This window comes from Cricetulus griseus, chromosome 2 (genome assembly GCF_003668045.3).
Source record: "Cricetulus griseus strain 17A/GY chromosome 2, alternate assembly CriGri-PICRH-1.0, whole genome shotgun sequence".
NCBI classification, from domain to species: Eukaryota; Metazoa; Chordata; class Mammalia; order Rodentia; family Cricetidae; genus Cricetulus; species Cricetulus griseus.
Window position 1 is genome coordinate 328,062,702 of NC_048595.1, and position 23,467 is coordinate 328,086,168.

A 23,467-nucleotide genomic window follows, 5' to 3' on the forward strand; every position below is an offset into this window, starting at 1 on the left:
GGATAAACTTAGCCATCCACTAAGATAAAGCATGTCAATGAACCACTACAAAGATCAACACTGAAGTTAATGCTGCTTAACAGAAGTTCCATTAATAGTGGAGTGCATTCTACTTTAAAATCATTGTTGTCACAGACATAATTAAAATTAGAAGCTTAAGTTGGCACCTGGAAAAATGATAAATGTGCTGAATGAATGAATCTGATAAGAGTGAAGTAAGTGGAATAAATGCATTTCTAATTGAGTACACTGATGTCTTGCATAACTTCAGTTGCAATTTTGTAGAATTTATATTTCCAATTTGTCAGTAAAACTGAAGCATCATAATAGGTCCCTTTCTAATACAAGCTTCAGCACTTATTTGTCTGGCAGAGAGCAATACTAAACTTTAAGTGGTCCCAAGAAGGAACTTCACAAACCTCTTGTTCCTTGTAGTCTTAGAGGCTCATGATGGCAGTAGATGCTGTTTGAAGGGGGAGAAAACAGGCAATGGGGTCATTGTTCTAAAGAAGTTCTTCCTTTGAGCCCATAGAAGTGATGCTTATGGCTAACTTGCCTTCTTGGGATTGGGGAACACCTCATGAACCTCCCACATCCATTCACAGTTCAAGGTGGTTGCTTAAGGTGCATTAAGAAAGGAATGGGATGAACCTACACTAGAGCTCTTGGGGGTGTTTTCCTGAAGCAGTTGGGGTTTGGTTCTAAAAGCAGTTGCATGGGCAAGGATGCTGGGGTGACCACTGTGGAAGGGGAGGACACTTAAAATACTAACTGAACTGCATCAGAGACAATAAGAAATGATGTCTAAGACCTACACGTGTGTTTTTAACATCTATGTGTTTTTAAATAAATAACATTTGTTTAAATATCTTCTTACATACAAATTGAGCCAGGTCATTAGTCAGAAGGACCTATTCATGTTTAGGCTGATGTCAGGAGATTAGTGTGTATTTGTATATATGTACGCTGTAGCCAAAGATTGAAAAAACTTCAGGGTTACCGTGTTAGAATTTATAACCTATACAGCTCTAGACTAATAAATAATCAATTATCTGGTTTCCATTTGCCAAATTTGATTTTACAACCAAGACATCTTGATGACATTAGGAACAGTGGTTCTTCTCTCTTTTGGTGTCACAGCAAGAACACAGACTGCCTTCTCTTTTATCTTAGTGACAAGTCTCTCTGGAAATTTTTACTGAATTATTTGGAATGAAATACATAGCAGGGTGGGAATTTCATAACTTAAAATCAATTGGGAAGACTGTCTCCATGGGAGTTTGGGAAACAGGAGATATGACATGTTCTGGGGGCAAAGACACCAGGGCTACTGCTGGCCCTCTGTCCACTGACAAGCTAGCACATAATGGTCTAACTTCCAGGTTCCTGACAGAGAGTATGAGTGCACACTTGACTTCAGTCAGTCATAACCAGTTCTTCGGGGAATTTTCAAATTAGCAAATGTGACAGTTTCTCTTTTTCTCTTATCTGTTCTCAATTTATAACACACACAATGCCCTTTTAAAGAAGCCATTTAAAGTACAAAAGCGAGGCCTTTTACATTCTTTGTATACAAGCAAGGAAGGAGGCCCAGGATTCCTGGCTTCACTGTTTTGTACTAGATCTAAAAATGAGTTTGACAGCTGTAGCATTCAACATGGCCACATTCTGGCCCAGGTCATAGAAACAGGACAATGCCATATGAATTTATGACAATGGCAAAGAAATCCTACTCTATGCTCCCAGCTTCTCTATTTTCCTTTACCGTAATTTCTGTGATTCTTTAATCTAGGTGTCATTAAAATGAAATAAGACATTAGTGTCTTCTTGTCTTTGGTGAGCCAAGTCTTGCTCCACCGGGTGTCAAATTGGAAACTTACCACTAATTTATAAGTTTGAAACTAAGTGGGCAAAAAGAGACCATGCACATAGCGTTCTGTCAATAGCCTTGTCCAGCAAGCTTGTGTTAAATACTTTCACAAGCTGTTTCTCTGTTTTTCAAGGGGAGGGTGAATCTTTTATACAACCACCAAAGAGGAAAAAGTCTACCTAACAAAATTGTCCTGTCCTTCACTCTGGACTGCCTGATGTCTTCAGAAGATCCTAGCTGCAGATACTTCTGGAAGGTAGAGATTCACTCTGTGCTAGGCACAGAGGGGGAGATTTGTTGGTGGTATATCATTTCTATATTGTATTTAGGAAACCTAAAAGAAAAAACTAGATGTTCAAGAGTCCCCTTCCCTCTCTCCAACTGCCATGATGCTTCAACTTTCTGTCCCGCTCAGCTCTGGAATCTTCCATGTAACTTGAACATGTTTAGAGGTTTAATATGATGAGAGCATGCTTTAGAATTTTAAATCCTCTGAAAAACATGTCCATAAAAATTATCTTTTCCTCAGTGTGGGACTCAAAGGAAGGTTACCCAGTTGCTTTCTAAATAGGTGGAAAAGCTTGGTTGAAGTTGGAGCAGAGAGCAGTGGTTGGGAAGGTGGCCTACCTTTCTTGAAAAGAGGGGTCATGACAGAGCATCAAGCCAATCTCTCTTCCAGAATTGGTGCTGGCTCTAGAGAGCCATGCTGCTGTGTTGTGGGGTGGGATGGGTCATTTTATGATGGAGGCCACCCAGGCTGTGGAATTCTATGGCTTCTCACAGCACTCCTGGTCACTGAACTTCTTGCATAACTGACATTAAGTAGAAGCCTCCTCATGGGTCATTGCTCTCACATAGGTGGATATGGGCAGAATGAGTGGGAAGCTAAGCCCTGCAGTAGGATATGCAGACTCAATTGCTCTTTATCTGGATCCAGTCATGTTAATATCACTGACTTAGAAAACTTGCAAGAGCCTTAAAAACATTTCAATTTCATTTTCTTTTATACTTTTTTCCATGATGAGTTTTATAGTTTGTAGCTCAGGCCTACTTTAACTTGTCCTTCTGCCTCAGCCATCCAGGTGTCAGTGCATCCACCACCTTAATTTTTTTAAAGAGTCAATACACTCTTCAATTATTATTAGTGAAAGTGCAATATACATTTCCTAATAGTAGACTGCCCAGACCTCTGATAGGGTCTCCAATCAAGAGCAAAAGTCCCACTTCCTTTTCAGTCAAACTAAGTTTCCTGACATCTCCCCTGCTCACAGCACACACACACACACACACACACACACACACACACACACACACACACACACACACAGGGGGTCCCTATGTCAGCATCCATACAAGTGAGAAGCAAGATTTTAATCCATGGCACAAACGTTATTTGCAGTGAAATTATAGTCTGAAGTTTCAGCAATAGCTTAATTGAGAAAAATTTGCCAAAAATATTCTGAAAGACAAATAAATAAGTCACATGCAAGTACTGGGTGTTTATAGATGAATGATCCTTACAATCGTAAGATCGAGCTTGCCACATACTAACACAGGAAATTGCTCAAGGTTTGAATGCATATATGGGCCACTGACATCAAAGACTTCCTTCAAATAATTATTAGGCAGTATAAGTGAAGGCTACTAGACCATTTATAAATGCTATTTCTTGGCGGCTCTGGAGCCACTGGAGCTCCTGTGTGGGAGACATTAGCAGCCACAGTTGGGCTGCGGCGGGGGAGGCGTTTCCTTGAGTCTCGTGCTCTGCTTTGCCGCGGTGATGGCTGGGTCAGTCTCCAAGCTCTCTGACATTTTGTCACAGATGATGTCCACAAGGCGCTCAAAGGTTTGCTTCACGTTGATATTATCCTTGGCGCTGGTTTCGAAAAACTCAAACCCTGGAGGAAACAGAAACAACTCTGTCATTTCATGTTTCTGAAGGTTAGTGGACTCAATCAAGGTTTTGAGGGTCGATGAGGTGATGATGATGGGAGATGCTGTGGTTTAGATTGAGGTGGCAGCTGGACATAAAGAGCTACCCACTGACCATGAACAGCAGGATTGATGATGTTTATCCTATTTGTCACTACTGAGTCATTTATGCTACCAGCAAGGGCAAAGAGATTTTATGAAAGGAACTGAATAGTAAATAGCAGTACCATGAAGGAACTCAAGAGTATCATTAAGAACAGACTCGTTGCTCCTGCGGTGTTGGCGCATGCCTTTAATCCCAGCGCTCGGGAGGCAGAGGCAGGCGGATCTCAGTGAGTTCGAGGCCAGCCTGGTCTACAAAGTGAGTTCAGGGACAGCCAGGACTGTTACACAGAGAAACCCTGTCTTGAAAATCAAAAACAAAAACAAAACAAAAGAACCCTGGGCAGCACACTCACGCTAACTTCTTGCTCCTGCCCCTGGTGTAATTTTAAGTATTGGTTGCCAACTTGGCTGATTTAGGAGCAAAGCACTGAGCATGTCAGACTAGATGGTGAGAACTCTGACTTGATGAATCAACCCCTTGATGGCATTTTATTATGAGGTGGTGAAGGGTACAGGTGGGGTTGAGTTGGTGTGAATTTGTTATGGAGAAGAGGGCGTGTCCTTGGGTATTGTATTTTCCCAGTTACCCTGTGCTCTGTGTCCTGGTCACCACAGTGTGAATTGTTCTGCTCAGTCACATACTGACTCTTCATGAAAGATGGTGACATATAGCTCCTTCCTCCCTTCAGTTGTTTTGTGGGGCCACCTTGCAGCCTTTTCTAAAACTGACTTTCGTTCTTTACTCATTTCTGCATTCTGTCAAAGTTATTAGTTTTCTTTTTCTTTCTTTCTTTTTAATGAAAGGTTTAGAAAAGACACTGTGCATATTCTACCTAGAGGACTGTGAGGTTCCCATACAATCATGTTCTCTTTTCCTGTCTGTCCAGTGGCTGCCCAGTCATGGGTCTAAGGATAGGCTTCATGTGCAGTGTCTAACAGCACACGAGGTGGCGCTAAAGAGTCACAGGAATTACCTTAGGCCTGTTTGAGCATCTGGAGTTTTGAGCTGGGTGACAGACAGCTCTGCAGGTATTTGCAAAGCTACTACAATTACCCAGCTCTCTGGTGGGGCTGACTGCTCCCTCATCTGTCTGTCTAACGCAGTAAAGTTTTGAGTCAATGGGAAAGGAAACAATACATTTCCAATGAGCAGCAAAACTGCATGAGGACAGGAACTAGAGGGCCAATTCCCACTTCCAGGATGTTCCTGGGCTGGAAGCAGCCTCAGCAGGCAGTTCTGCACACAATGTTATCATTCCATTGTTTACATTCACATTCCACTGGCTGTGCTTGCCAGTCAGTTGCCATGGCAACTTCCCCACTTGGCCAGCCAGAGATTGGACTGGTCCACTGGGGGTGTGTTGATTTAGGATGTGTTGGGCAGAATACAGAAAGCCTTTTCTAATCCATTCTCAATTTTACACCCTATAAATCTTTCTGGTTACATCTGGTCCTATCTCAGAGGAGACACAAAGATTCAAAATGATTAAATCCAGTGATTTTTTTTTTTTTTTTAATGCCTGGCTTCTGGGATCAAAATAAAAAGAATAGCCTATACTTGCATCTGTGTCAAAATCCCCCTGATAACTAAAAAACATGCTTATTTTCTAGAAAAAGAGAATTGAAAGAGAAAATAAATGATGGCATTTTAGCTGCTGCCGTGATAAGATCCAAATGAGTTATTGCAAGACTTGGGAGGCCAATCATGGATAGAATTAGGTTCTAGAAAACAAGGTATTTCAGTCCATTTTTGGCTTCCATTTCTCTTATTGTTTTATTGTCTACACAACAATCATGTCATTCTTTTACATGGACATTTCTTCATCTATAGACAAGGCCAGGTGGTGTGGGCAATGCCAAATTCTCTAATGTCAACACAGTCCCTAGGGCTGGATCATTCTCTTTCTCATTGGATCCAGACCAAGCCAGGGCAGGCACCTTCTGAACGATGTCATTGCTTAATTCTCAGCACTCTTGAGCCTGTTATTTTCTAGGTGCTGGTGTTATTGTCCCAGAATCAATGGAGATGGACATCATTTCAGAATGTTCCAATAATGCAGTAAGATATTTGGATAAAACTTTGGAGGAAAAGTAATTCTGAATTTGGGACAAAGCCTGGACAGTTAATTTCAGTTGTATCATCATGTCAGCCAGCACTTCTGTTACATGGTAGTGTGACTGGAAAAGTGCCAAACTTAAGTACCCAGTCATTGCTGAAAGATGTGGATTCACACCTCCCTCCCTTTGTCAAATGTAACTCTTTTTTTCTGGGCATTAAGTCACCTTATGCTGCTGCTAAGTTGTGCACAGTAACATGATCTCTGATCACAAAATCAAAAATGTTCCGAACTCCTCCACATTATTTCGGGATCCTAGGAATATATTGTTACTCAGGACTGAGTGTCTAGGAGACCTGCACACTATGACAGCACCCATCTGTCCAGTATGGCAAGGGGACCATCCTATGATGAAAGTGTGGGGACTACCAACCAAGTACCTTGGCAACCTGCTGTTAACATGCTAGGTTTTTTTTAACCTTCATTGTTTTTGTTTATTTATTGTATGTGGTCATGTATATTTGTGAGTGTGCATGTATGTAGCCTATGTGCAGAGGGCAGAGGACAACAAGCAAGAATCTGTTCTCTTCTTCCAGATGGGTCTGGGGATTGAACTCATGGCACCAGGTTTGGCCACAAGTTCCTTGATGCACTGATCCCTATTGCTGGTCTGACATACTAGATCTGATACAATTAGCAAATTATGGATTCAATGCTCAATTTCATGATTTATGATATTTTCTTTGCCTGTTTTACAGTGTTATTATGATTCTCAAATGGGGAAATGTGGGTGAAGGTACCAAACAAGCTGGGAAGTATGACAGCAGTGTTGATGACAACCAACTGACATTTGTCTATTGGTTAGCATGTCGAAGAGAATATTGCAAACACTTGGAATATTTCTAACTCATTTCATCCATGAGCTGGCATCATTAATTTTTCTAGTTTTCTGGTTAAGGAAATGAAAGCCCAAAATGGATGAGTGATTTGTTTAAACATTCCCTTGGTTGGCTGGCAAATGGTGGAGGAAGAGTATCAATTAGTCACCTACAGACTTCCCTGCCTTTCCATGTGCCCTGAAAAGGGAACTACTATTTTGTTGCTGTTAAATGATCAGTTTTAGGATAATTAGTAATTCACATACGCTTTCATTAATTTAAATAATTTGAAGGTGATTAAGTGGACCTAAGAGTGTCAGCAAACCAAACAGAACATTCTTCTAACAATTTAAAATACCCGATGAGATTGTGGCAGCCACATCTCCTTATGGCCTAGAGACACATCTGAAAACGAAATTGTTTTTCAGTGACCAGCAGCACAAATCTACCATAAAGCATGATGTTTCAACAATGGGAGCTCAAGATCAAAATCACAGCTTTTAGTACTTTGTTATTGAGTTGTTTAAATCCAGGGGAAATGGGGGTTTATCATGCAGCCCAGACTTCTGTGCCCATTTGAATCACAAAGGTTAGAGCGCTATGTGAGAAGCCACTCATGTCCCCTACCTATGTCCAAGCATGTTTAAAAGTACATCCCACCTCACCACTACGAATACAAACATGGGATCTTTTATTCTTCTAGGAGCTCCATGGACTCTCTGGTTTTACCTCCCAGTATCTTGGTATTTTTACCTCAGCTCCCTCAAAATAATAGCTTGTTCTCAGAAGCCTTTACCCACCAAAATGGGCAGAAGCCACACATCAGTCAAAGAAGACACCCTGAGGGTCTTAGAAAACCCCGGAGACTGTTTCCAATTCAAGGAAATTGCAGTTCATCACGATCCAGTAAGTAGACTAAGGTCGTATAGGAAGCCTGGCAGATCCACCGACAAGGCTACCATTTTAACTTCTTGCCCTGGACACCTGTCCTGTATGCTGCATGCTCTACAATTAGTAAGTTTAACAACATGTGTCTTCATCAGCTGAGCAGTGGACACTCTCAGTGAAACACAGGGGAGCTGGCCACGCTTTCCCATCCCTCCTGTAGAAGAACATTCCCAACTGCTCTCTGGCAGAGGCAGCATTGCTCCAAATACAGAAGAGCTCGCACCCCAGCCAGCACATTTCTGCCTTGGGGTTCTGGGCCTGACCTAGAAAGAACAACTTCTGACCATTCTAGAGCCATGATGGGCATACCCAGATACTCATTAAGTCCAACCCATTTGCTGTGGCCTTTGCACAAATGAAAGAGCAGCCGGTTATCTAGAAGGACACTGTTGGCGAGCAGTGGCAACACAAAGCCTGAGCCTTTTGGCTAGTGACAGAGGCCTGGCTTGCCGCCATGGTTCTCTACCCGTTCCTTGAAGGTCTCTGCGGCAAAGCTCAGATAAGCCAGGTACTTTTTGAGACTCCGGCATACAGGGAAACAAACAGGGCCATGAGGCTAAAAGCACACTGCTCAGGGAGGGGGCAGGCTGTCACTCAGCCACCAGGAGCACTGAAATGTCACAGCGCCCTACTGTGATTGGCCCGTGTTAGCAGTAATGATCAGGGTTCCAAGATTGAATGTTGAAACATTTCTTTCTCAGACCCTTTGTCCAGTGAATTTATTCAATTTTGTAGATGATGCTAAACTTCTCCATGTTAATAATTACGCCATATAGTAAAACTCCATGTTCACTACAGCATGGTTTTGTTTGTTTGTTTTTAAATATTTTTTGTTCACCACAGAAAAGAAGTCCTGACCACTATTTGGGCTCTCTGATCTTTTAGATTTGAGAGAAAACTCATAATTGTGCCCCCACCCCTGTAACTGCTTAAACTGTACCACAGTGAATCATTTCATTTCTCCTAGGCAATAGTTCACAGTCTTGATGTTTTCCCATCTCCCATCTCATCTTCCATTTCTTCATTGAGTTGCACCTACAGGATCTCATCTTCACTTTCCCTGCAGAATCAGATGAACCAGAGCTGCAGGGAAAGGTCACCGTGCTGCCTGGCAGGTGACAGTTGGGCCAGAAGTAAGGGCTTCAAAGCAGCGGGACCAACTGTCATATTAGCTGGTCCCATGTTGGGATCCAGCCAGGAGACAGACTTTAGGAGGGGTTGGGATGAGGGTTTGACCCACTTCCCTGAAGAATGGCCAAAGAAAGCAGCCGGAAGCTGGAACAAGAGCTCAGCCCAAGGCTAATGTTGATAAAAATAGACAACAACAAAATGGACAGGTCTTTCATGCCCTGAGTTCCCACTTAACCAGATGGTGGGACTCAGAACCTATGCAAGGATCATCATATAGTGTCGATGAAAGCTGGCCTACATAGAAAAGTTCTCCTTCCTGCCCTTAACCTTCCATACTCCAGTTTAGCCTCCTTCAGAGTCAGGAGTGCTCAGATTCTATCACTGACAGGGGCTGCCTAAGCTTGCTGGAGTTCAGTCTGCACAGCCTACAGGAACCCATAAAATCCAGGTTCCATAGCTGGGCATTCACTCTGCACCTTCTCCCTAGATCTCAGACCTGCACCTCCACATCCAATCCTCCACTTCTGCCAAGCTTGTCCATTCCACGGCTGGTAAATGACTCAAAGGCTACCCCATTGCAGCTCTTCCCTCATGAGTCTCCCTGAATCCTCCTTGAACCCTGCCCTGCATTTTCTCTCCCCAATCAAAACAGAGTATTAATCTGATCCCGAGACTGTTTCACTTTTGGTCAGGATTTTCCCTGTATATAGTCAAGTTTTCGGACTGTCATTAAACCTTGGAGTCTCCTTTTTATGGTGATAAATTCTGAAAATTGCAATAAATTCATCTCCTCTCTTGATAGTTTGTATTTAGAAAAAAAAAATCTCCAGAAGCAAATGATTTGCTCTGTGGACTTTGGCAGAGGAGATGATGAAGGTTCTCTCTCAGTCATTAGAATTCTTCCTTTAAACAATCACCTCCTTATCAAAAAAAGCCAATCCGGGTGATTGGAAACTAATTAATGTTAAAGGCAAAAGAGAAAGGCAGGAGAGGGTGTGGTGCCTAGGCAGAGAAGGAAGTCTCCTTGAATGGCTTTCACAGATGAAACACCATGGTTTGTATGTGTATGGTGAAAAGTCATCCCCCAGCATCAGAATGTAGTGCTGGGATTCAGGCCTGAAAGACTAGAGAAAATCTCTGGCTAAGAATAAAATTAGTAAGTACCACAAAGAATACTCAGTTAACAATCTACAAAAGGAACTCACCCAACACAACCTTACCAATGACTTCTGAGGAGACTGGGACACTAGTAAACACAGTTAACAATCTACAGAAACAAGTCATCCACACAACCTTGCCAATGACTTTTGGAGAGACTCAGACCCATGGAGTACACACAGTTAACAATCTACAGAAGTAACTCACCCACATAGCCTTACCAATGACATTTGGGGAGGTGGGGACCCTTTCAAGAGGTTGTCTCTTACATTTCCAACATGGAGGGCACAATCTCTCTCTTACCTGTGACCTAACAAGCCACAAGTTTTCAAGGTGAGATCATCAGAGAATAATGGTGGGGAACGGGAAGGGGAAGGGGAAGGGGAAAAGGAAAGGGAAGGGAAAAGAGCAAAGGCAAGAGTGCAATCACTGTTCACTGCAATCTAGAAGGCTGGAGACAGGGTCTGTATGAAACCACATGGATGTAGCTTTGCCTGTACACTCCAAGAGGATGAGTGAGTCTGTCCTACTCAACGGCATTCCCTTAATATCATAAGCCTGTCCCTAGAAGCAATGACTAGAACAGGAGATAAGTGAGAAAACATCATTGGGACAGTCTGGCTGACAATTTGTCAAATGGTTCTATTTTAAAATTTCAGAACAGTATTCAGTAAATTCCATGAGATATTCAACATTAATATAAATTAGAGTTATTTTGGATGTAGGCTTATTTAACTTTACTGAGCATGTGGAAGGGAAGGCACCACTGATCGATGATGTAAGGTAGGCTAAGTGTATTGAAATCTTTTCTAGCCTCTAAGGTTTTCAAATTACTGGTAAGTTTACTGGGACATAATACCCTGGTTAAGTCAAACACACATCTGTATTCACAAGTGTGTAGCATTTACATTTCTTGGGGGCGAATAATAATAGGCATTTTTAATTAGAAACCAGTCCCCCATGAGTTAAGTTAGTGGGATTCATTCTGTCCTGCCCCCAGTTATGATAATTTTACTTTGAGAGAAAGAAAATCACACTGACTAGTGTGCACAGCTAATAAACAGACATGGACCTCTGTCAGCTGCATCAGACCATCTTGGATTTGATCCCTTCCAAATTTCAACACTGAACACACCAAAAACTCATCTAGATGAGTTCTGTTTGTTTGCTTGTTTTTTTTTTTTTGTTTTGTTTTGTTTTGTTTTGTTTTGTTTTCAGTGCTGGTAACTAAAATGAGGCCATTTCCATTTCTTATATTCAACTTTAAAATTTCAGTAACATTGTTCTTAGCACTTTTGTGTTGTTTAAAACAGAAACAAGAGTCCAGAATAAAGAAAACAGATCTTTATTCCTGGAACTGGATATATTTTAAATACCCCACTAGTTGGATATGCATATAGCATTGAGAACGGCACAGCAGTCAGATTACCCTGAGAGAAGGAGCAAATGTGGGTTCTGAGTCAGATTCCAGGAAGAAAACAAGAGGATGGACACATGGGATGAGAGACTGGAAGCTCTTCAGGGAAAACACAATGTTGCACACTGTGGCTCTTGGAAGGAACAGGGATTTACAGGGGTCAAATGTTGATAGTGATTAGAAGTAGTAAGAAGGAGCCTAGAAAAGGCTACACCGGTTAGTTTTGTTGTCTAACGAAAGTGGTGGGTAAAACAGGGATTTGCAAAGCTCTTGGAAACTCATTCAGTGGAAGTGTAAGAGTTTGAGCCCTGACATCAAAGAGCAAATTGGGTATATCACTTAAAGGTGCTACAGGGTGGAGTGCCCTGGGCCAGGCTAAGCCTCTTGTCTTTCAAAGTCAATTGATTTTGAGCTTGAAAGGAGGGCTATGTATCCTTATTGGGACATAAGAATCAGCTACAACCATCCTGAGCAAAGTGGGATACATAGGACCCATGGTCTTTCCATTCATAAAGAGTATTTCCTTAGGAATGAGTTTAGGCTGCCAGTAAGGAGGACAGAGATCCATAGAGTTGTGAAACGTAGATCAAGAGTTAATAAGACATGGCAGTCTCACAGGACCAGGAAAAAGGGACCTATAAGCTCCTTTTTCTAACACGTGGATGTGACCATATCTAAGCCTACTAAACACATTATAAAGTATCCTTGACCTATTTTTCTATCTCCTGGGAAAACTTAGCCAGAAAGAATGTGAGCCAGGGGAAATAATGGTAGGGTGTCTGCACTTCTCCACAGAGAGCTGTGTATAGCCAGGTACTTAGAACATTTAAATAGCATTGCTGGGACTCCCTGCCAATTCCAGAAGTTGGCAATCCCCTTTCTTTCATACACACTACAATTAAGATTTAAATAAATCTTTAAGAACTGCTGACGAGCAGTCAGTGCAAATGTGGAGCAGGTGGTTTGAGTTTTAAAAATAGGCATTGGGGCAACGCTGTATCCCATTAGAGCTGCTGACTCTTCAACCCGGTTTTATTGTGGAATTGTTTTGCAAGGGCAAGGAGGAAAAAAAAAATGAAAAGAGGGAAAATCATCTTCATTAAACTGGAGTGCCTGGAGGCAATGTTATGGTCTCAGCTTAAAAAATTACCAAGATGGGAGTGTGTCTGTCACTGGCTGCTTATGCTTCTTCAGTTTTGGTGCTGTGGCTACTAAATGACCCTTGGCAAGTAGAATTTACACTGTAATGAGAATCCGATGACTATAAAATGATATTAGGTGTGTGTGTGTGTGTGTGTGTGTGTGTGTGTGTGTGTGTGTGTGCGCGTGTACATGGCCACCAAACCAATGAAATTGTAATTAACAATGTGAGCACAGATTTGCCTTACTTTTTCATATAAATTTATTTTATCATACAAGAATATATTTAATGGAGGCAACTTTTAGGAAGTTTAATTTCATACAAAAGATTGGGAGAGGCTACTTGCATTACATAATACACAAAGTCCCCATGCTGCTAAAGAGCCTCCAAGTTCCAAACTATGGGGTCCTTTAGACTGTTATCTTGGAGGGTGTCTGTCCTCAGGGCTGCATATGCTTCTTTAGCTTTAGTGATGTGCATGCGTGTCCAAGTTGACAGGGAATGGACTCTCAAAGTTTTGGTCACCTTGACATGTATGTAGCTATTCTAATCTCATTTGACCAATTCAGGCCATTAGACTGGCCTCTGGGCATGTCTGTGGGGGCATTTTCTTGATTGCTAATTGACCTGAGAAGGCCCAGCTGACTGTGGCTTGTAGCACCCTGGATAGGTTGGCCTGGCTTGTATGAAAAAGGTGTCTAAGCAATCCAGATTAGCCAACATGGTCTCTCTGAATAAACTCTTCTTCAACTTGCTCTTGGTCATGGTGTTTATCAGAGCAACATTAACATGCTTAATTAATTAACATGCTTAATTTTCAGGGATTGTGGCTTTTCTGGTGTGTGTGTGTGTGTGTGTGTGTGTGTGTGTGTGTGTGTTAAGGTCCTGGCCTGATTTTTTTTTTAATGTTCTCTGAGTAATGCTGTCGTGCATACAGAACTGATGCCTGATTCACACCCTGGCCATGTTCCTGAGGTAATGCTCCACTCCTGTTGGACTCCATGTTTCCTGTCCATCACCTCCAATCTATGTTTAACCAGTGGTTTCTCCATATTTACTATTATGTAATCCAGCTTTAAAAAGATTCAACACTATTCTAATGCATGAAGATTAGTTTTGTAAGTTAATATAACCTACTAATAAGTAAAAAATTGATGTTGAAATATAGGTAAATATCTATAACACTTTCTTCCTTTCCTCTGTCTAACATTAAATATCCCAATTTTAGGAATGGTACCTTTGTACTTAGCCTGAATGAAATCCAGTCTTGCTATTTTATTCTTTAAATCTGGCACTGGTTCCTAAGAGTGTACAGCCAATCCCAGTCTCTTCAATCTGGTAGATAGCCTCTCAGTGATAAGTCATTTTTCTATGGGTTTAGACCTGTCTAGCACATAGGTTCTTCTTCATAAAGGCAACTTCATCTCTTTGTGCATCTGGAAAAATCCTGTTTTTTTTTTTTTTTTTTTTTTTTTTTTTTTTTCCTTCAAGCATGCTGCAAACACTGTCAATGTGTCCTTCCTCTGTGCCTCTGAATGGGGATGTTTTTGATCTCCTGACCGCCTTAAAATTGGGTCTTCAATTCTGTTGGAGACCCACAGGCTGCCTTGTAAAAGTCATTGTGTTTGTGTCCCTCTGTAGACTAGAATCTCCTAACTATGTGTCTAACCGATGATGAGTGCTCAACAACACTGAACAGAAGAATGAAAGGTTGATTGAATGAGCAAATGAAAATCATTCTGTGTCATATTCCCAAAGTTCTTTGTGAAGCATCTGTCTCCTGTGTGCATCAAGAAGCAATCTCACTGTGTGACTCTAACACAGCTCAGGGAGAATCTTTGGCTTGCTGGTTTTTGCTCAGTGGATTTTAATGGAACTTCTCTGCATCCTTACTGGACAGATTAAAAACATCACAGTCCACAATCTTTGTTTTGGATCTCCCCTATTTGTTGGATACATTTTGAAGGAGAAAATTTGAGCATGAGAGAGACTATTTAGGAGAATTCATTCTTTTTTTTTTTGAGAATTCATTCTTACTAACAATGGCTACTAATTATTCCAGGCTTCTTTCATGGAATAATGGAATCATTGGGGATGATCACAGGACTTGAGAAGAGTTTAAGTAGGCTTACTAGCCACATACCTTAAATTTCCCCCTGGACTTTAAGATAAAACTAAATCTAGTGAAAATCGATTACATAACTCAACGATATGATGCCTGGGATAGAGCTTAACCCTCGGGGACAAATGACTGTTATTTTCCCTGGCGAAAGTGGTCTAGGGTCAGCCCAAAGATCCCCAAACTCAGAGCTCCCACAAGCAGACAACTGCACACACAGTTCCTTCCATTCTCCCTCCTACTCTAGCTAGCAATAAGAGTCAAGATTTTCAAGAACAAATTTGAGACCTTGGGGTCACTCAGGCTTAGCTCTAAGCAGAATTTGGGGTTACTAAAGCAATAGACTTTCCGGACTGGATGTTAATGATGCCTCGTATCCTTCAGTTCTCTTTTTATCAAGGACACTGGAGCCCCACAGACAATGTGGCCTACTCTTGCTTTTGTTGGAGAGAAGTAGTACCACAGAGGAAAGTCTCATCTGCTCATTTTGGGATTTTTCTCCCTTGATTTATCTGTATCTTTTGGAAAACAGTGACATGTTCTGCCTGGCCCATCTCACACATCTAGGGATGCTGCTGTGTGAAAGAATACCTCATTCCATGACTTTATCTTTCCCTATCCTAAAAGATGACTCCCTTAAAAGAATTGTTTACTTAAACTAGGGATTATCAAATACACGTGGCTTAGAGTTCACAGATGTAAAAGGTGTCTTTCTGACAGTCTTTATCTTTTCCAGAAGAAGCCGTCTACCACTGAACTGAAGGTAGCCCTTCTTTTAGGATAAACTCATGTCTCACATCGAGGTACTCCTTCTGTTTGCTTTATGTATTTTTAATATTGGAAAGTACCTCTGATCTAGAAAGCATACTTGAAGCTTTACAAGAAAGGTAAACTTTTTACTCCCAGCCTCAAAATAGAAGTTTTTTTTTTAATGGCTATCAAATAAATAATTAACACACAAAAATTCATTAAATGGCAAAAGAAGGGGAAGAAAATAGTCTATGTTGGAAAGATGGTAAAATGTGTCTATATACTGTGGTTGTCTGAAAGTGTTGTAGGGTCTCTCTGTGGGACAAGAAGTAGAAACAGAGAAGAGGCTGAAATTGAGTAGTTCAGCCTCACAGACCTTGAAAATTACTTGAATGCAAAGTCACTGGGAATATTAGCTATTATTTGCTTTATTAGAAATATTAATATAAATTAAAGTATATCAAAATTCGATGCTTACAAACTATTAATAAAAAATAATTAGTTCTTGGCAGAAAGCAACTTTAATTTCTCCACAGTGTTTCTTTGACTTGTGTTGGGTAACTAAGGCATTTCTTCCCTTCAGAGATAATAAAAACAATTAAAGTATTGAGCATCTCTCTCTGGTTTCAAGGCAACACAAACTCTTTTCTTCCTGGCCATGATTTTTTGTTGTTATTTTTTTCCTCCCAGGTAAATTACTTTTAAGAAAAATTGTATCCTTAGTTTTATCTTCACTTTTCTCTCATTGAACATTTAATGATTTTTTATCTAAAATTTAGCTATGAGATGGAATCTGTTTATAGCTGACAACATTTAACTACATAAATTAAAAATGCAAAGCATTTTCTATGCTATAGGCTGCACTGTAATATGCTTAAAAAATACTCGGGAAGCATGTTAGCCCCTAGATCATATTCAGCTAGGGCAGTGATTCACCCTGTTCAAACACTCCTACTATGGAAATTAGTGTGGAAAAAATTAGTATTATGTGAAAGTCAAAAACATTTCTGTTTATAATGTAAACTCCTAGGTTTTAACTTTGAAAACTTGTGGGGGATGGTGGTGGGGGAGGGGGGATAGGTACCTGAATTTTAACCATAGATTCATTGCTGGGGATGTGATTTGTCTGTTGTTAGGTCGAGTTAAAATCTCAGAAGGAGAACTTCCAAGGAAGTGTGTGGGGACTTGTGTGGTGGACCAGGGATGCAAGAAGCAGATGGAGGAGAAGACGGCTACCAGAAGAGGGAAAACAGTGCTGGATAGGGTGAAAGGATGGGAAACACCAGCATTAATAATGAGGGGCTACTTCTCAGGGCCAAATGGAACAAAACATCCAGGAGAGGGATGGCAGGGAAATACTAATTTTCTATATTGTCACTCACAGGCTCTGTGATGGCTGTTTCTAGAAGGTAAGGTCATTCACCAAATTGTATGATAAGTACCCAGAATGTTGTAAACATTTTGTAAACATGTTTGGTGACCTAAAAAATAAAACAGTTTTACAAGAGCACCCCTTTTCCCCAAGAAACACAAAGACCTCAGCTACAGTACAGTTTCATCCAGTCTCCTCATTTGGATGAGCATAAGCTATATAGAAATATACATCAATAACGGAGACTTAACCACCTGACAATATGTGATAATAACCTTTAGGAAAAACAATTTCTAATCTCCAAGAAACTGAATTTTACTGTCAATATTTTTTAAGTTAAGCTCTGAAAAAAGCTTGTAATTTAGATTAAGAAAGTTATTAGTTTTTAGAATTGTCTTTCCTGGTTGTTTGTAGAGGGTGTGTAGTCATGAGGAGAATGAACCACACTGGAGGTAAATGACTCTCCAAGAAGGCACATTTGCTGGTTGCTATGACAACTGCTGAGTTTTATTGACTAAAGAGCCAAAAAAATCAATTAGAGACTATTGGAAGAATTTGCACAGGAGCATAAAATCCATCTGTCTCACAATTTGAGACGTTTACCAATATCTGTGCAGTGAATGGAGAGGGTATGAGGGTACCTGTGTGTGTGTGTGTGGGGGTGCACATGTGCACGAGTGTGCTACTGAAAGTATCTCTAGAAGTACTTGTGTCATTCTACCATCTCTTCCATACCTAATCTTCTCAACAGCCACGTTTTTTTTTTTTTAAATTTATTATTTAAGTATATGAGTGCTCTATCTGCATGTACACCTGCACACCAGAAGAGGGCATTGGATCCCACTATAAATGCTTGTGAGCCACCATGTTGTTGCTGGGAATTGAACTCAGGACCTCTGGAAATGTAGCTGGTGCTCTTATCCACTGAACCATCTCTCCAGCACCCTAGTTGTTTATTAGACTGTTAAACATAAAGCTATCACCTATCCATTTTTGACAATAACATTGAATTGTTCTTGATGTTGCTCTATGTTTTGAACTTTATTTAAAAAGACACTCTGCTTCTTGGAGCACTTTCTTCTCCCAGGCAGATGTCCAGCTAGATGATAAATACAGGGTAAGCAAATGGAGCCCAAGGAAGTCAGATGGAAATATCCTCCCAGGTTCCCCTACTCTCTTACATAGAGGACCTGCTCATGTCCACTCTTATCTTCCTGAGGTACTGGGAAAAGTCACTAAGTTTCTAAGACTCTCAAACACTGGCAGCACGTGGAGAGGTCCTATGACAGAGAATATAGAGGCTAATGACAAGGTTAAATATCAGTCTACTAATGTTTTCATAGCTGGTTGCAGGGAAGTCTCATGGATGGACTCCTGTGGCCATCCAGTCTTCAGTGTAATGAGCTCATTGATCTCACGAGGAAATAGAAAATTTTGGCAAATGGACTCTGCTCAGCTATTGAGAGTTCCCAGCAGTAGACTGACCCACAGGAATTGACTGTGCTTCTACAGCCCATGCTTCCAGTAACGGAGCAAAGCTCAGATCATCCATTACATGGTTGTGTTTTCAAATGTCAGGTTTCCACCTATTACTGGGATCAATGTGAGCTGATGCCATCATTACAGAAGAGGCAAAGGGGTGGACGCTGAATAGAGAGTGTCATCTAGTGTCAAGGTGCTTTGTGACCTCTTGTTCACCATCTCTCTATGTATGTGCACACTAGGTTGCAGGACACGGATTGTCCTCCAAATAAATCCATTTGCTCATGCCAGGTTGTAACTTTCCTGCTCATTGTCTTCTCAGCTTAACTCCATTTGGTGTCTTTGCTCCTCTGTGGTCTTTACTCACAAAATCACATCTGCTTTTTACTGGTTTTAATTATTTTTTCCTTCTCTAGGGATCCTAAATATATCTCACTATTTAGCCCATCTTCTTGTCATCTTCTATCATCAATTGCCTCTTCCAAGCAGAACAGCCCAGCCCCACCCATCCTCTCTTTAGGTGTTTTCTGTGCTTGTTTTTCTCCTACCTCCTGTCCCATTCCTTCTCTCACACCCCCACCTAGCAGTGGGGTCTCTCTCTACCTGTTGGTCTCCACTTTGCCCTGTTGCTTTCCTCTTGCCTCTGCCTTCTATATCATGGACTGTTCACTGACCTATTTTTGTTTCCTTGCTAGTTTTGCTGTATGTACCTTTAATCTTTCCATGCAATCATATATTATCATTATTATTTGACCCTGTCTAATATCTGACACAAAAGAAGACATAGAATAATTTTTGAGTACATGTTGAGCACAAATGTCTTGATCAATCAGACACCAATCTTTCTTGAAACTCTACTTGATTCACTGTGGCATTTTCTTCTTCCACTATGTTTTGTGTTTGAAATGGTCATGCCATTTCTTTTTTCTTTGTTTTTTTCTGTTTTTTTGTTTGTTTGTTTGTTTTTTGCTTTGTTTTTGGAGACAGGGTTTCCCTGTGGCTTTGGAGGCTGTCCTGGAACTAGCTCTTGTAGCCCAGGCTGGTCTCGATGGTCATGCCATTTCTAAAGCTCTACACATCACCTCATGGGATGTTATCTCTAAGAGTTTTGTTCAGTAGGGAGAAGTTATGATACCCATTCTCAAAGGAAGATATTGACTCTTAAAAAGTTTTTAAACAGTACCATTGCTCATGATTGATGTCTCATGAAGCCCAGAATTTAGGACATAACCTATTCTGTGCTATTACTATCTTTAACAGGAACTTGAAAACAATAAAGTACTCAACTCAATGCAAAATGATATGTGTGGCTTAAAACAAAACAGAATGAAGAAACAAAGAAGGTAGACCTGTGATTCTCATGAAATAACAATTAGGATTTTTTCCCCATTAATTTGAGCTAAGACCAAAGTTCTTGCTATCATTTTTGTTTCTAATTGTGCCTCAATTTGACCAAAGCTACAGAATATAAAAGGAAATGCACTTGTGTGGCTTACACAGAGCTTATTTTTCAAAGTCTGTTGACAAACTTTATTCTCTCTCTCTCTCTCTCTCTCTCTCTCTCTCTCTCTCTCTCTCTCTCGTGACTGTGTTCAGTGTGACAATTACCAAGCTTTCTATCTTTTTAATTTATGTCTTACCAAGCTGTTCTCCTAAATGCTGGCCTCTCTCAGTGGAAATGATTCGTTCATCTTCCATGTCACATTTATTTCCAACCAGGATAACCTGGGCATTATCCCAAGAGTATGTTTTGATCTGAGTTGACCTAAAAGAAAAATAAAAAGTACAAAAATGATCAGCAGGAAATAGAAAAGCATAAACTGAGGAAGAAGTCTTAGAGAAAGCAAGATCATGGTACAATTAACATTTAGAATTAATTATTTCAGTACAGTTTCACTCCTTGGATTCTTACAAAGAATTGATAGAAACAGAAATCAAAGCTAGGTGTGTAGCTCAGAGGCAGAGGATATGAAATTATATAGTATGTGCCACATTTTGTGTTTGACCTCAGCATGGCAAAAGAGACAGTAAAGGCAACAGATGTTGTGCCAAGGACTATTTGTCTCTGATGAGATCAGCACCACTACAACCTCTTCTCACAGATCTACATTGGCTTATGTAATAGCTGTAAGGCTAAGCTGGCAAAAGAGACTCCTAGTTTAGCAGTAAAAGTCCTGTGTCTGCAGAACCTTCTCAGTTCCAGGCATATTGAGATGGTCGATTCCTCTGTCTATAGACAGCTGCCCCCAGTGACAAACCCATATACAAGGGAAAATAAAAATATCACTTCCTTGATCACACACACACACACACACACACACACACACACACACACACACACACACACACACACACACACGGAGCAAAGGCTTTAGAAATCAGAGGAAATTATAATTTTAAAACAAGAATCATAATACTATCGTACTCACACATTATAGTTAAAAGAAACATGTCACATTACTATAAAATAACAATATAGTTGGCTGACATTTTCACTTGCTATGAATAGACTTCCAGTATATGGATCATGGTACAAACAACAGTTGGTTTTGAAATTTAGATAACAATTGTAGTAGTTCTCATATTAACAGCATGGGAAATCTAAGTGCTTTGCCTACAACCTATTCATTTAATTCATAGACTAACTTAAGGAAGGACTGTTGTATTAGTTCACAGTGGAGGAAAATGAGACACAGAGAAATTAAATAATTTCTTATATCACATAACTAGTAAAATGGTAGAGCTGAGAAATCTACCCAACTGACATGTTTCTCAATCTTGGGGCCCCTAAAATGTTTTCATTTCCTGCTATTCATTAAAAGTTAAAGAAGTAAAGTTCCAGTGTGCTGTCATCCAGAGCAGAAGTCTAGAGGAGAGGAAGCTGTGGTCTTTAAATTTCTTCCTTTTTACTGTGTGAGAATAGCAAGATAGGATCTGTGGAAATACCTATCACCAGTAGGTGGCCAAGGGAGGGACACTAGAATCCTGGAAATCTAAACAAATGATTAAACTCTGAAAGGATAGATTTGAGAAGTGGCAGGAGAGCTCAGGTGGTTTTACCGACAATTGTCAAGTCCTTCAGGGTTATTGAATAGAAGATAGAGATGAGCTGTTCTCAGCTGAAGTAGAGAAGAAAAGGCAAAGGGCTGTTAGCTGTAGCAAGAGAGCTTGCAGTGAGTTGGGAGCCATGTTTCTCCCTCCTGGGAAGAAAGGCAGAGGCAGATAAGGTTTTTGTCAGAGTTCTTCTGGTCCAAGCCCAAGTTTTCTTTTTTCCTTTTTCTTTTTTAATTTAAATTAGAAACAAGCTTGTTTTAGATGTCAATCCCAGTTCCTTCTCCCTCTCCTCCTCTCCTTCCCCCTCCCCAACCTTCTATCCCATCTGCTTTCTGATCCCCAGGGAGGGGGAGGCCTACCATGGGAGATCTTCAGAGTTTGTCATATCATTTGGAGCAGGGCCTAGGCCCTCCCCCCATGTGTCTAGGGTGAAAGAATATCCCTCTATGTGGAGTATAGGACTCCCAAAATCCATTCCTATACTAGGGATAAATACTGATCCACTACCAGAGGCCCCAAAGATTGCCCAGGCCTCCTAACTGACATCCACAATCATGGGGTCTGGAACAGTCCTATGCTGGTTTCCCAGCTGTCATTCTGGGGTCCAAGAACTCCCCCTTGTTTAGGTCAGCTGTTTCTGTGGGTTACTCCATCCTGGTATTGACCTGTTTGCTCATCATTTCTCCCTCTCTGCAACTGGATTCCAGGAGTTCATATCAGTGTTTAGCTGTGAGTGTCTGCTTCTGCTTCCATCAGCTACTGGATGAAGGCTCTAGGATGGCATATAAGGTAGTCATCAATCTCATTATCAGGGAAGAACATTTAAGGTAGCCACTTGGCTATTGCTTAGATTGTTAGTTGGGGGTCATCCTTGTAGATCTCTGGACATTTCCCTAGTGCCAGATTTCTCTTTAAAACTATAATGGCTCCTTCTATTATGGTATCTCTTTTCTTGCTTTCCTCTACTCTTCCCGGGAGTCTATCTTCCTGCTCCCTCATGTCCTCCTCTCCACTCCTCTTCCCCTCTTCTCTTTCTCCTAATTCCCTCACCCCTCCCCCATGCTCCCAATTAGCTCAGGAGATCTTGTCCTTTTCCCCTTCTCTGGGGGACCATCTCTTTTAGGGTCCTCCTTGTTTCCTAGCTTCTCTGGCAGTGTGGATTGTAGGCTGGTAATCCTTTGCTCTATGTCTAAAATCCATATATGAGTGACTACATACCATGTATGTCTTTTTGCGACTGGGTTACCTCGATCAGGATAGTTTCTTCTAGTTCCATCCATTTGCCTGCACATTTCAAGATTCCATTGTTTTTCTGTTTCTATTTTTGCTTTTATTTTGCGGGTGAGCAGTACTCCAGTGTGACAGTACCACATTTTCTCTATCCATTCTTCAGTTGGGGGGGGGGCATCTAGGTTGCTTCTAGGTTCTAGCTATTACAAATAATGCTGCTATGAACATAGTTGAACAGATGTCCTTGTAGTATGAATGTGCATCTTTTGGGTATATGCCTAGGAGTGAAATTGCTGCATCTTGTGGTAGACTGATTCCCATTTTCCTGAGGAACCACCATACTGATTTCCAAAGTGGCTATACAAGCTTGCACTGCCAGCAGCAGTGGAGGGGTGTTCCCCTTTCTCCACATCCTCTCCAGCATAAACTGTTGGTGTTTTTTATTTTAGCCATTCTGACATGAACAAGATAGTATCTCAGAGTTGTCTTGATTTGCATTTCCCTGATGGCTAAGGACATTGAGCACTTTCTGAAGTGTCTTTCAGCCATTTTAGATCCCTCTATTGAGAATTCTCTATTTAGTTCTGTACCCCACTTTTTAATTGGATGTTTGGTGTTTTGGAGACTAGATTCTTATGTTCTTTGTATATTTTGGAAATTAGTCCTCTGTCAGATGTGGGGTTGGTGCATATCTTTTCTCATTCTGTGGGCTGCCATTTTGTCTTGTTGACTGTGTCCTTTGCCTTACAGAAGCTTCTCAGTTTCAGGAGGTCCCATTTATTAATTGTCAATCTGAGTGTCTGTGCTACTGGTGTCATGTTCA

The 23,467-nt window shown here is 40.9% G+C and overlaps 1 protein-coding gene across 1 annotated transcript in view; it reads right to left on the minus strand.

Moving 5' to 3' along the window:
• Positions 1-3,580: 3,580 nt before the first annotated feature.
• The window catches only part of Rab3c (RAB3C, member RAS oncogene family), a 183,659-nt gene continuing 163,772 nt past the window's right edge, over positions 3,581-23,467 (minus strand). The window contains exons 3-4 of the mRNA XM_035439138.1: positions 20,001-20,125; positions 3,581-3,768 (exon numbers count right to left, since the gene is read on the minus strand). Coding sequence (XP_035295029.1) covers positions 3,581-3,768; positions 20,001-20,125 — 313 coding nt within the window. The remainder of the gene's footprint in view (positions 3,769-20,000; positions 20,126-23,467) is intronic.